This window comes from Thunnus albacares, chromosome 4 (assembly GCF_914725855.1).
Source record: "Thunnus albacares chromosome 4, fThuAlb1.1, whole genome shotgun sequence".
Taxonomy (NCBI): Eukaryota; Metazoa; Chordata; class Actinopteri; order Scombriformes; family Scombridae; genus Thunnus; species Thunnus albacares.
Window position 1 is genome coordinate 16,712,670 of NC_058109.1, and position 14,645 is coordinate 16,727,314.

The window sequence follows — 14,645 nt, forward strand, 5'->3', positions numbered from 1 at the left end:
TACTTTTCATCCAGCAGACAGTCTGATGATAGTTATCTTAGAGCTGATGTGGGCTTAGTGAGAAAAGTCTGGTGTTCAATGAGGCTTTAAGATACTACATGTGACTTTTATCACAGACTGTTGTGGTCTTTTATATCTTCAAATCTTCTCTTCTTTTTTTTTGCTTGTTTTTTATGCTCTTCTCACTTTCATTAGACGGCCATTATGACGCTTTGTTGCAGTGATTCAAGTCAGCTTAAAGCTCCTACAGATCTTTGTAAGTAACATGTAATTCACTGTGGACTCAGCAGATATCAGAGGCTGATAGAAGTGTTGTCATTGGTTTCTTCTTCACACAATGTGGAAATCTACACAGGATTTGAAACTTGCTTGACACGGATAAGCCATCACTGTGTCATCATATGTGCTCTTGCTGTTTTCAGATAATAGACTGATTGAAAATTTGATTTGAAAAGTCCACATCAAAAGCAGGTCATTTGTGTCCATATGTAAATCAGTCTCATTTAAAAATCTGACATTACGCTGCACTTTGTAAATTACTCAGCAGCAAAGGACGGTAAAAGATATCTGCAGTAAATTGGCTCAAACATGGACTTGTGTGGTTAAAATAGTTCACAGTTAATACTGTGATTAGAATGACCTCAGAATGACACTGTAAAGACAAACCATGACAGGACCACAATGGACTACAGTCAGAGCTGTGACTGCTGTACATTATGTACAGACATGTTAAGGATGTGGGAGGGGAAACTTTATTCTGAAATGTCAATCTCTCAGACAGGAAGAAAAGTGAGGCATAGGGGCACTAAAGTGGGCACAATATCAGTACAGTACCGACACTGAATAATGAGAAGCCATGTTTAGACTACAGAACGGTAAAAAATTTTCTTTCACATTTGTATGATTTCATTCCCGCGTCTCCACCGGGAGATTAAGGTCGGGGATGAAGTTGTAAGCTTCAGTGACAAAATCTAGCAGTCAGAGATGTACTTTTGCACCTAGAGGAGATACTTGTTACTGTAATCACTAAGGTAAATGTGAAACAAAACAAAAAGACTGCAGTTGTGTAACTGACTGACACAATATCCTGCCACTGCACAGAAACAGGCACAGATCAATTCATTTTAACTACGCACTGAGTAAATGATTTCGTTATCTTTATGATTCAAATCCTGTTCTAACTAAAACAAGTATTGTTACAGAGGACACTCTGGGACTACATTATGCGTGGGCCTGTCAGCATATAAACAAGAGGAAATCTACATCCTGCTTTGGAAATGGCTTCATTTTGTGACACAAAGCCGGCGCTGTATATTTCCCACCAAATCACCCAAATCAAATAAACATACGGAGGGCAGCAGGTAGAAATAGCTCATTTTCACATGGTTTCAATTTTCTACACAGCTTCCATACTTTTTTAAGTTAATTTATGAGCAAAACATAGGGGATAACTTCTAGTCATGTAGGGTCTTTACATTTCTACTAAAGACTGAAATGCTGAGACCAGGTTTCCAGACTGAAACCCTTTGATAACACACAGGTGATCTCAATTTAATTAATAACATGACTTCTAAAAACCAGTTGGCAACACCAGAGATGACTGGCTTGTTCTATTGACGGTGTTGAGTACCTGTGCAAGTATTTTGTATTTTACATTTGTAATTAGTTTGTAATTGGTAGATCCCTTTGTAGAGATCTGTTTTCACTTTGTTATTTATGTGTCATTTTGTTGACCACTGTCAAAAGCCACATTAAATCCCCTTTGATTCAATGTTGGAAAGCATGAAAATTTCCAAGGGGGTTTCACACTTCACAGGCACTGTTCTTTCCTCTAATTAGCTACAAGTCAACCAAAAACACATTTATAGTATTTTTCTGTTGTTTATACAGTATCAGCTGTCTAACATGTGGAAATACAGCATCGGATTTGAACCTCATCTAAACCTCATACTGGTTATTCGCAGCAGATGAGTAAATGTGGGTTAGACACTGCTCGCTTGTTTCCTTCCTCCTCCTCCAAGCACTCGGCTCAGTTCAAGGAAATTGCTCCTGTCTTGCACAGACTGCCGGCCCGCCTTTGTAAAATGAACAGTACAGTTCACACGCTGGTAACTTTATTCTCTACATTCTACAATTTGCTTTAAAGAAGCAATGAAGGACATACTGGTACTACTGGTTCTGCTGAATGTCCACGTTACCAAGGTAAGCCCTGTGTGTTGACTGTGAGTCTGTTATGCATGGTGTTGCTCGGGACATCGGACAGGTTGGATATCAGCGGGTGTGACCAACGCACTGCTCAGAGATAATATACACTTGTGTGAGGTTAAACAATGTCACGAGTGAGTGTGAAGTTAAACATTACAACTATAAAGTACATTCAAAATCAGCATTTAAAAATGTGTTAAATGATTTTTGTGTCATATAGCTGAAAGTTTTTTCCTCGCTTTTATACATGTTTTTCATAGTCCGGCTATCTTTGTACCCTGGCATGGAGCCAAAACAGGAATTTCTCATTTCTTGTAAAACGCTTCTTAAAAATGTTCTTTTCTACATCAATATCAGTTTTGTCCTTAGTGTAAAAATGATACATTACAGTAGAAAAAGATTTAACACATAGTTGTGGTGTGATGGACCTGTATGAATATTTGGTTTCAGTTGTTTGGCATCTAATGCAGTTTCAAGGTGAATATCTCACTGTTAAAGCAGCCAGTCAGGAAATGATTTTTACTTCCAGTATTACTGTGAATTTCTCTTGAAAATGGTGAGTTTGTTTGGGCATACAGCCAAGAGAAAAAGGAAACAACAGAATGTTCTCTGTGACATACTGCCGGTAATTAAGAACATGAAGTTTTCACAGAAGCTTGTCTTCATCGTCACACCCCGTGCTACCAGTGGTCACACTGTGCGCTCCTGAGCCGAGGGCTTCTGGGTTGCCGCCTCTGTTTCCTGTAATTCGAGAAATAACCTGCTGCTGTCAGCATATTTTAACTTTTGCTTGTCATCGGAGGGCACTGCGGTGAACTGGTTTCACGTCTTTAGCGCAGGACAGGTGTGTGAATCACACTTTGTCATGACTTCCTCCAGCACATCAATACTGTGTGCGAGCTGTATTGAGAGAGAAAGAGAGAGGTTGTGCGTGAATGACTGCATTGATGCATGTGTGCAGTGCCCCGAGTCCAAGGATTTTGGAGGGCCCCACAGAGAGGAGAGATAAAGGTGATATGCCTCCTCAAATTCAGAACAATAGGTACCTGTTTGACTGTGTCTGCAGCTCAGGCCAGCAGCATTACCAGAAGCGAAAAAGTGGGCTCAGGTGTGGGTAGCCCGGTACTATTTCAAGCTTCTGTTTAACCAAGCAAAAACACTTTATCAGTCACTGGTCAACTTATCTGTTTTCCTTTGTAAGTTAATGACTAAACTGTTGACTTTAAAATTACTACATTTACTGACTGATTGATGGAGTTGTAGATTTTTGGTTTACCTCAGAGAAAGTGCATTTCAAAGGAGCGTGTCTGACTGTAACAAAAGTGGGATGCAAATATTTTCCATGTAACTCATATCAAAATGACTCAATTTACCTTGAAACTGCAGCCGTTTTAATGAGGTTCATGTATACCAGTGGGTTACAAGAAAAGACTGTAATGTTCTCAATCCCTCATCTGGACAGCAGAAGATGAGTTGCCCTTCACTATATTCTTTCTTTCCCATTAGGTTTGGTCTGTGCCCTATCAAAGGTCAGATGGAAAGTGTAACGACTCGGTAAGAGAGTATGTGCCAGAATATTCCCACCTGTGTTGCAAGAAGTGCCCCCCTGGTAAGATCTAACAATTTTTAAAGTTTCTTAGATGACACCCACTCATACCAACACTCAGGTGCATAATGTACTGAAAGACAAAGCTGACTCCATACACAGTAAAAAAAAAAAAAATTGGTGGCACAAGTCTTGACACAAGTTGGTAAAAGCTTGGGCGTGGAGGTGTGAAAGAAGATTATAACACTTACTGTAGCTAAAGACATTTTTCAGCTGCTATTTACTTGGCTCATGAGACAAGAAATGTGATGCCACCCTGAGCTTACTATGCACACTATTCACTTTAGAAAAATTACTACTTTAAAGTAGAGCTAGACTGATAAATTGGCCGGGCTATTATATCGTCTGAGCAGATATATACTGTATCAGTATCGGTATATTTGACAGTATAAGAGAAAATGCACCACAGAAATACCAAAATAGATTAGAGGTAGTTAGAAACAGTGTTATCATTACATGTTTTTCTATCATAGCACTGACAAGTTTATTTTTGAACTGTAAAATGTCTCACTCAGTACAGTTCACTATACATTGTTCAATTACTGTTGCTACGTTTGTCAAATGTTTCATTCTCACATGGCACATATGTAATTAACAATGGCAATGGTGGCTCAAAATCCTTAGTAATTTTTGTAATATTTTTCGGACAGAGGTAGAGAAAAGCAGGTTTGACATTTCAGCTGATCAGCTGTAGTTAAAGTACCAGTGTGTAGGATTCGGGGAATATTCATAAGTATGTTTTGATTAGTATATAATCACCTGAAAATAAGAATCGTGTTTTCGTTGCCTTAGAATGAGCCCTTTATACCTACATAGGGAGCAGGTCCTCTTCTATGGAGCCCTCCATGTTGCACCGCCATGTTTCTACAGTAGCCTAGAATGGACAAACCAAACACTGGTTCTAGAGAGGGCCTTTTGCATTTTTCATGAGTTTCGAGGCCACTGTAGGTTCGCCTACATACTTGGAAGGAGAAGGGGAGGGGAGAGGTTATCAGTTGGTTGCAATCTGCAACCTCACCACTAGATGCCACTAAATCCTACACATTGGTCCTTTAACTCTCTAATTAAATGTTAACTCCATGAGTTCATTGACAATGCTACTATGTAGTGTGACGTTGACAACTAAGATCTGACTGACATTTTGTTACAACATAATCTTGTTTGGCTGCTTATAAACTTGTTCGAATTTTGAAACTGTATGTTTCACTTTAAATGTTACACAAGAAAGGCTTTTAATATGAGGATTTGTTTGGCAAACATACCGCTATCTCAGCTAACCCTGACTGGGAGTGACCTGGATGTCACCCTAAACTCTGGTAGCTTCCAGGGTCAGCCTTCATACAGTGGGCAAATACTACTGAGTGGATGTGCTAGTCGTGAAGTGGCCTTTTTTTTAACACAAACTGTAGCCTAATAGAACATGGTACATGGTTTATGTTGTGCTCCTTGGTGTTGAGGCTAATGCTCAGTTGCTACTGTAGGTATATCAGACATGGTAACAATTGCAGCTTGCATTAGAGCAGATAAACCACTTTTGCTCTTGTGTTTTTGGTTTTAAAATGTTTAAAAATGCACCACTCTCCAGACTCTGAACAGAGATGAAAAGTACAGACGAAAGTGTTTTGGTTTTAAAAAGCACCTGCTGCGACATCAGTGATCTTGGGGTGGCCACCAGTGCAACATGCAAAGTTGGAGCTCATGAAGAGCAGAAATGCAGACACGTTGCCCGCATTAGTGTAGACATGGTCCCATGTGAGTTTCCTTTTTAAAGCTTTTTAATCAGATGTCATCCCCACCCCTTCCCAATCTTCTTATAACGATTTGGGCTGTAAAAATTCCTGGTGTGCTCAAGCAATAACTTGATCTCATGTGCCTGCTTACTGTTTCTCTCCCACTCAGTTTTGAGTTAATTGTTTTGTATAATTGTGTATTATTGTGTATGTACTATACTCCTGTACTATAGAGTGAGGTAAGCACCAAGTAGTATATTTTAGTAATACTGAAATGTATTGAATTGTTTGTGTTTCTAGTGGATTATTATAGTTGACTATATGCTATTATGAAATGCATTAAAAGTGACTAACATGGATTTATTCATGTATCTTTTTATAACAGGACAGCGACTGAAAAAGAAGTGCTCTGAATCTGAAGAGACTGAGTGTGAATCATGTCCAAAGGGCCGGTACATCACGGACTGGAACTATAGTCCGAACTGCTTCTCCTGTTCCAAATGCAAAACAAGTCAGTAGCTGCACTTTAAATCTCTATGTTATAAAAATGCAGCTTTTATTTATTGTTTTTACACATCACTGCCCCTGCAATTGAACTATACTTTTCTGTGTATAACCAGTAAAAGGTCTGCAGCCAGCCCAGAATTGCTCCTCTACTGCAAATTCCAACTGTGTGTGCCAGCCTGGGATGTATTGCTTCATGGGATTTGATGAAAGCAATGAACAATGCAGCGAATGTCAGAAGTACACTGAATGCAATGCCGGTTTTGGAGTCTCTGTGTCAGGTGCAGCATCTACTATTTTTCACCATTTCACCACATTTCACCATGTTCATTGATACATACAGTCAATGACTAGTAGATGCCCGGAAACGTATCTTCTTCACTATAATAACAATAATAATAATCGTTACTTTTGCTGGTTGCAACTTCTTGGATGTGGGGATTTTAAACTTTAATGTGTCATATATGATAGAATACTGAATATCTTTGAATTTTGGACTCAAAGAAATGATAACTGCCATATTTCACTAATTTTTTTTTTGACATTTTATAGACAAAACAATTCATAAAGAAAATAATCTGCAGATTAATCAAAAATGAAAATAATTGTTAATTGCAGACCTATTGTATTTAAAATTGTTAATATCCGCCATCTTGTTTTCGAGGGGGGCCCTATATTTATTGAAAATTACACGTGTCAACAAAGTAATTACAGTTTGACCCCCCTCATGTATATTAACAGGGTGGACAAAATATTAGGAACAGTTTTCAATGTAATGCACCCCAGTACACCACCGCCACGCACTACGACCTCAATAATAAACATAAAGTAGAATTATCACCTTTCCGACAATGTCAAAAAACCCTGAAAATGTATAAGCTTCATAAAAGTAGAATTTACGGCAGAGTTGCTCTATTGGATTACATTAGATTACACAGATGTTCCTAATAAAGTGTTCGGTGAGTGTATTCATGTTGCAAAGGTCAATCAATATTTCTATATTTCTGTAATAAACATACAATCAAACTTACAGTGTCAAATCTGGCATATTAAATAAAAACCACTGTACACTATCAAACTTATGTATTAGGCTAATCCAAAATATGCCATGTTACAGTGTGTATCATTAAGTTAAAATTAAATATGATGCAGTAGTGAAATGTAAGTAAAAATCAAACTTGTTTCGGTGTGGTTTTCAGGGAAAGCAAACAAAGATGTGAAGTGTGAACCGTGCCCTGCCGGGACGTTCTCTGACACAGTCTCCTACACGGACCCCTGTCGGCCTCATACAAAGTGAGTGAAGTGCGGACATACCTGTATTCAGCTGTTTGGAGTGCAGATATTTCACCTCTCTCTGTGTTTCTCTCCAGCTGTCATGGGAGGGCTGTTGTCCAAACAGGCAACACTACCTCAGACACAGTGTGTGAATCGGGGGCCAGCACACAGCCTCAGACCTCAACAAGTGAGCCTGCGTACACAACTTCAAGTCCAGGGATGAGGAGAACTGATATGTCCTACCCAACAAAAAGCCCATCCCTAAGTACAGAAACTGACAATAAACTGGGTACAGCAACCGATTTGGTGTTTCTAAGCAGTCATAATAAGAAATACGTGAGCTCTAATCAGTGTTTTGACATGTATTTCTTTCTGCCACTGTGTTGTGTCTGTTTATCTGTTAGTTGCAGTCATCACCACTGTGATCATTTTACTTTTGATTATCATCATTATTTGGCGGTGCATTCGTAAAGCAATCCGGAATAAAGGTAAATGTAGCCTACAAAAAAGTGCATTAATCATGTTCTTGTTTTTTTGGAAAAGCTATGATTACATCAACATCTCAATTTGATTATAAGGAGTCATAATGACGATAAAAAGTGTCTATATCAGCATCTGATATTGTTGTCATGACTGCATTACTCACTGTTTATGCATGTTCAATCTGCTTTTTTTCCTAGACACAGCAAGATTTCCTAAAGTAGATGCAAACGGAAACTGTCAAAGTGGTGATGAAGTGAGTTGTCCTGTTTTCTGAGTGTACAGTAGTTGTTGCCATATAAAATACTGAGAATTTAACTTTTCACTTCTTTTAACTGCAGATCAATCAAACTCAGCTGACTTCATTCACAGTTACCACGGCAGAACAACAGTGTCTGCTGGAGAAAGTGGAAGACGGCAATGACCTCAGTCAGTGTAGCAGCAATACTGACACTTTAACCAGAACAGATGGCTGCAGCAGCCACGAGTCTATCAGCCCTTTGCAATCCACCCTAGCCCTTGACAATCCTTACTCTGCTCTGTCGGAGCCCATGACCTTAATGTCCAACACTGAGCCTATCACACCACAGCCCAGTATCCCAACAGAGTCCTCCTTTCAGTCCACAAGCCCGCAGATCATCAGCCCCGTGACCCCCAGTCCCCAAGTCAACGTCAACATCACTTTCCACATTGGAAACGGGTCTAGCAAGACATCATCCGTCATACCCACAGACTCATGCGTCATGCAGACAGACCCTAAACTCCCCTTTGGAGAGGAAGAAGAGTGCTCATGTATCCCACAGCAAGAAGCCGGCAAGCAGTCGCTGATGTCAGTGCAGGAGAGCACTAGTTACAGTACATGAGTCGCCTGCATCAACACCTTCTTTCTATAATGATACAACATTTAAAATAATATTTCTGACTGACAAAAGCACTTGTAAGTGTAGTATGTTTCATGACAAGAAACATACTAATGAAATGACAGATCAACCTCCACTTTGTGTGTTTATATGTATAAATAGTACTGTGTAAATAAACATGTGAATATTGTATTTTCACTGATATCGAGTTGTTATAAATTTTAAAAGGACCTGTGGGGGATGGGTGGGAAAAAGTACTGCGTAAGTTACATACAAAACATGTAGCCTATGTGACTCTAAATTGGTGTCATACATGTACACATCATTTTAAAGACAAAATACACAAAAACTATAGACCTTTTATGAAAGGAAAACTCCAGCAATTTAGTATTGCACTTTTATGAAGTTAGTGGACTCAAAAGAGACATGTTAAACAAAAGAATGGTCAGAACTGGTGCAGCAGAGCCCCAGATATCCTGACTTTTAGTCTCCAGTATGGCTCAAGCTCCAGATATGCTAGATCCTACAATTCCCATAATGCAACTCAAAACCATCTTTGATTAAACTCCACACCCCCACTTTATAATTCAGGCCTTTCCCCCCCTTCCTGATAGAACATACAACTGGTTTCAGTTCTCCTCATGATGATTAAACTGAACTACATGTGTTAAATTGGTTAAAAAAAAAAAAAAAAAAAAAAAAAAAACCTGTGATTTTCCCATAATTCTTGTAAGGAAGCTCCGTCAGATGGATGAGTGAGTGATTAGTTTAATGGGTGTATGTCATGAATATTTGCTCACCGCATGTAAACTGGAAATACTGGGGAGTTTTCTGCGGACGCTCCTGACCTGACACCTGCTGGTTGAAAGCAGACACTGCAGCCTCTGACCACCGCTGTCGCTCGGCTCGTAAAGACGTCTCTTTGAACAGTGACAGTCCATGTTGATGGCAACTCCTACACTTGTTTTCAAATTAAACAGTTTCACATACGGATTAAGTTGCAATCGGTGTATTTTGGTGTGTTTGTTTGTTGCAATCAATGTAGCAAAACAGCGATGCAAGGAAAACCGGGAGAGCGGGGGAGAGCTGGGGGGGTCTGAGTCATTCCATTATTAGAGGGGGACACAACTTCCAAATTTTATTTTATTTTTTACGTCTCGTATTCACTAAAAAATCACTTAAAACAATACATCAAATATTGATTGACTCAAATTCTTCTCACGTCGTATCCATAGACGGACTGCTGTTATCCTGTAAACATTTTTGCTTTCGATAACCCCCCCCCCCCCATCGTTCAAAACAATTGGTTTCGTCTGTTGCCGCTGTGTGTTGCTCTCCTTCCTGGAAGAGACTTGCTCTGGAGCCGCTGATGTCGCCGCAGAGTCACTGGTGAGTTGAAGGATTTTTTTCTCCGTTTTATCCTTTCCTTAGATTATTAATTGTCATATGAAGATACCTTTACGATTCATATGCCTTCCCCGAATTCACCTGTTTTAATGTTTAGCATATGAAATTAGTGTTTTGCCCCCTTTTTTGTGTGTGTCTGTCCCCTCTCATCCTCCCACTGTGGCTGCTGGTGTCGTGGTTCTGGTCGGTTATGTTTACAAATCCAGCTAGCAAGCAAGGTGGAGCAAGCCAATTAAATAGCATGTACGCTAATCTGTAGATGTTGACTCGATAGTTTGTGGTTGATAGGAAGATTTAGACAGCTCAGTCCGGGCTGCTGAAACTCTCCTGAAAGGGGAATTTAAAAGGAAAGCATGTTGGAAGACAGCACCGGAGATAATACTGCTGCAGGTGTTTGCCTGTTGGTTGGTGCAGACTGTCAGCTCTGGAAATGAAAAGATCCTCCACAATGAGGGTGTAAAAAGGGATGCAGCAAGGTTGAAATGTGTTTTGATAAAAAAAAAAAAAGCATCTCGAACGTGTGCAGGTGTTTTTGCAGGTGTAGAGGAAGCAAAGCGGAACTGGATTGCATCTGTTCTCTGGTGACAGCTAAATGAAATGGCATTAAAATGGAGTTTAATTTTTAAAGGTTAGAAGAGCAACATGGGACGTTTTGCAGGTTCTTTACTCTGTCATCTTTAAGTTTGTGCTTGTTTTTAAGGTGATTTGATCAATAGCACAAGTGTTCCCCGAGCAATAGTGCTTTCAAATAGGGCTGCAACTAACAATCATTTTCATTAATCGTTAATCTGATGATTATTTTCTGAATTGATTAGTGGTTAGGTGTATAAAATGTTAGAAGGTAATGATGGAAATTGATGGAAATTAGGTAATAGCTAAATCTGGCTTAAATCATCTTTTCTCATTTTGAGATGAATGTTTTTTATGCATGGTCCTTGTTTAATAAAGACTAATAATAATAGTGAAAACTGCCCATGATGACATCCTCAAATCACTTGATTCTTTTGACCAACAGTCCAACACCAAAAGATATTCAATATATTATCATAAAAGGTAAAGAGAACCAGCAGACATTAAGATTTGTGGAGCTTGTGAATGTTTTTCTTAAAAAATATAGTTATCAAAATTGTTGCTGATTAAATTTCTGTTGACTGATTTATCAATTAAACTAGAGCTGCAACCATTAGACCATTAATTACATATTAAATTAATTGTTAACTATTTTTTCAATCGATTCATGGTTTTGAGTCATTTTTAAGAAAATCTCCAAATTTCTGATTCCAGATTCTTAACTGTGAACATGTCCTGGTTTCTTTAGTCCTCTATGACAGTAAATTGAATATCTTTGCATTGTGGACTGTTGGTCAGGGAAAAAAATAGACATTTGAGGACGTCGGCTTAGGCTCTGGGAAACAGTGATCAACATTTTTTGTCATTTTCTGCCATTTTATATACCAAACAACTAATTGATAAATCAAGAAAATAATTGACAAATGAATCGATAATAAATTGTTAGCTGTATGACAGCTCATGGAAATCTCTGTGAGGAAGACTATAAGGAAAATGGGCACACATTGGAGATCATTGTGTTAATGTATAACCAAAGAATTTGCCGCTGTCAATGATTTCTTTGTTATAAATGTATTAGATCATGCAGGGGTGATGGTACTTTCTAATCACAGATTACTGACATCTCATTGTTGTTATTTAATATATTCTAACAGAGACAATAAAGGTGAAGTTCCAAGATTCCTGAGTTTTGTCAGTCAACTCCCACATGGCAGTGAACCACTCAGCTGAAGATTAAACCAAGTACACTCAGCTCCAAAGCACTGCCCTCGTAGATGCCGCTCAGTCTCCGTCTTTGCAAATGGCTTGCTGTCTGAAGGACGAGCTCCTCTGTTCCATCTGCCTCAGCATTTACCAGGACCCGGTCAGCTTTGGCTGCGAGCACTACTTCTGCCGAAAGTGTATCACCGAGCATTGGAGCAGACAGGAGCCTCACGGAGCGCGGGACTGCCCTGAGTGCCGCAGGACCTTCACCGATCCTCTCCTCTCGCCGAGCCTCAAGTTATCCAACATTGTGGAGCGCTACTCGGCCTTCCCGCTGGACGCCATCCTTAACGCCCAGAGGAGCTCCTATCCCTGCAAGGACCACGAGAAGGTCAAGCTCTTCTGCCTCACCGACAAAAGCCTTGTGTGCTTTTTCTGTGACGAACCAGCGCTACACGAGCAGCACCAAGTGACCACCATTGACGAGGCTTACGAGGAGATACAGGTCAGTTCTAGTACACACACTTTGACAGCTCATTAGCAAGGGTGAGGCTGACATTTTCTTAAAGCCCATCAGCACCAGGCATCACACTCAGCCAGTTGCACTCGTTCACCCCGTGCGAGCTGCCCAGACAGCTCAGCCTCAGTCCTCTACTGCCACGGAGCGGCTCCACTGATGGGGTTTAATTCTTTGCTCATGAGCATCTTATGTCCAGTGGTTGCTTCTGTAAAGTTCCTTCACATCATTTATCACATAGACAAAACATCCAAGTGTTTAAATTATGTTTTATACAAATGAGAAACGTGGTTTGTTTGAGTAAAGAGATCTTGACTCAGCAAGGAACTCAAGCGCATGAGCAGATGTAAAAGAAATCCCTCAATGATCGATTATAAGAATATTTCTTGACAGAGACTTTGATGATACAAACTTCTTATGAAGCTTATTTTAATGTGTCCTATGTATTCACAATGAGTCATATTTTCCACATTAGCAGGAATGGTTCAGTGTTTACTTTCCTCTCAGTGTTTGGATAATTCCATTCCCACAGAGCTAAAATCCAATAACTGTGAAACAAAGCTCCTAATCCTGTTCCTCCTTCGTTCCAGTACGCACAGAAACACATTCCTGTCTAATTTTATATCGTCTGTCTTGTTTCTTGTGTCTGCTGTTACCAATGGAGATGTTCACATCTGTTGTATGTAACATAGAAAAAAAAAAACAACATTTGGTTTCCAGTTTTCTTGGCAGACGAGGGAGCTTTCTGATAAGAAAAGTGTTGATGGTTAACACTCAACTGTGCCACTGAATCTTTGGGGGGGTTTATACTCATCATCATTGTCAGTGCAGCTCAGACCACAACAAAGGCCACATCGGATGTCACAGTAATGTTATCTGAGATTCTGGTTTCACAGTTTTGATGATTCGTAACTTTGATTTTGCTATCATCTTTACTGTATCGTACATTTTTTTTTAAATGACTCTTTAAAAACACATGCAACTTTATTATCTTATGTCCTTGTTGCAGAGACCTCTTATATCCGTCTCAAAGTGTATCTTTGATACTGGCAAGTTCATTCTGCATCACAGTCAGTGAGCAGGTTTATATAGAGACCGCAACTGATTCAAACATCTGACAAAACCGATGATTGACATTCATTTTTGTCATTTATTTTTTTTGAACGACACTATAAATAGCCAAAAAACATCATTACATTTAATGTTATCGCCCAGCCTTAACATCCGCTAGCCTGGTTGCAGACCTTGGAGGCTGCTGGCATCTCAGATTTTTCAGTGATTCAAATTGGTTAGTGTCGTGCTCCCTGATGGCTGAATCAATCAGAGCTTTGTAAGATGGATTTAGGCTAAGGGACATTGTCTTCATATGCCAGAGCCAGAAATATGGCAACAGGAAAGACAGCCTCAAAAATAGCAACAAGTTTGGATGAGATTATATACATGCAAGTCAATTTACAATGATAAGAACTCTTAAATCGAGATATTTCTTAGATCATCATGAAAAACAAAGCAGCCGCTACTGCAGCTTTTATGTCGACTAGACATTAATTCACAGAACAGATATGTTACTCACTTATTGGTTTGGACTAACCAATAAGTGACTAACAAGACTAACATGAACAAATGAGATTAAATGGAAAATCAGTCAACTGCTGTAAATTGTTATCGGCTTTTACAAGAAATTTTCTTTAATGTTTTAATTGAATAGTCACCAATTAAATCCACTGACGTGTTTGTGAGGAGAGAATAAAGGATTAAAACTTGGAATGAAAGACAAGTTCAACAGATTAAATTAATAGATTGCATGTAAACATAGTCAGGCGGTTGGTGGGTGGTATAGAGCAGCTGTGCCCTTCTGTGTTCTGCATTAAATATAATTAACACCACTGTGAACATCAATGGTGTCCTCCTTAATTTCCAATCAGGCTCTGTGCTGGAAGCCTGAGAAAGGTCAAAACTGTATAATCTTGGAGCAGAAGTAATTAGGCCCAGCACAAGACGTTTCTTTTTTCTTGGACAGCAGCTTGTCCCTTTGCTTGGAGCTCTTTTCAAGGCGGAAGTCTGGCATTTTGTACTCTGGCAGGAGCTTTGGAGGCTTCCCAGATCTACAATACTGAAAGGGAGTACAGTATGCGTACACAGAGGGACCCATTGGAAGCAACCATGTCCCATGATGAGCTTGGCGTACTCGCCTTTTAAGATCTACAAGTGGGGTTTGTGGGTTTGTTACGTAATTTCTTATCCTTACAAAGAAAAACATCAGAACAAGGTTGCAGATGGTGTTACAG

General features: G+C 39.5%; 2 protein-coding genes across 3 annotated transcripts in view; both read left to right on the forward strand.

Annotated features, from left to right (window-relative positions):
* The first annotated feature begins 693 nt into the window (after window positions 1-693).
* Window positions 694-8,862, forward strand: tnfrsf1b (tumor necrosis factor receptor superfamily, member 1B). 2 transcript variants are annotated; one of them, XM_044348057.1, is made up of 9 exons: window positions 694-3,216; window positions 3,712-3,814; window positions 5,927-6,052; window positions 6,162-6,326; window positions 7,245-7,338; window positions 7,416-7,609; window positions 7,725-7,808; window positions 8,001-8,056; window positions 8,142-8,862. In XM_044348057.1, the coding sequence occupies exons 1-9, from the start codon at window positions 3,157-3,159 to the stop codon at window positions 8,661-8,663; spliced, it is 1,404 nt and encodes a 467-aa protein (XP_044203992.1). In that variant the 5' UTR covers window positions 694-3,156; the 3' UTR covers window positions 8,664-8,862. The 2 variants fall into 2 exon arrangements, with proteins under 2 accessions (XP_044203992.1, XP_044203993.1); XM_044348058.1 differs by having other exon boundaries at window positions 694-2,202.
* A 1,083-nt stretch (window positions 8,863-9,945) lies between these two features.
* The window catches only part of trim62.1 (tripartite motif containing 62, tandem duplicate 1), a 35,559-nt gene continuing 30,859 nt past the window's right edge, over window positions 9,946-14,645 (forward strand). The window contains exons 1-2 of the mRNA XM_044348056.1: window positions 9,946-10,049; window positions 11,792-12,345. Coding sequence (XP_044203991.1) covers window positions 11,938-12,345 — 408 coding nt within the window. The 5' untranslated portion in view covers window positions 9,946-10,049; window positions 11,792-11,937. The remainder of the gene's footprint in view (window positions 10,050-11,791; window positions 12,346-14,645) is intronic.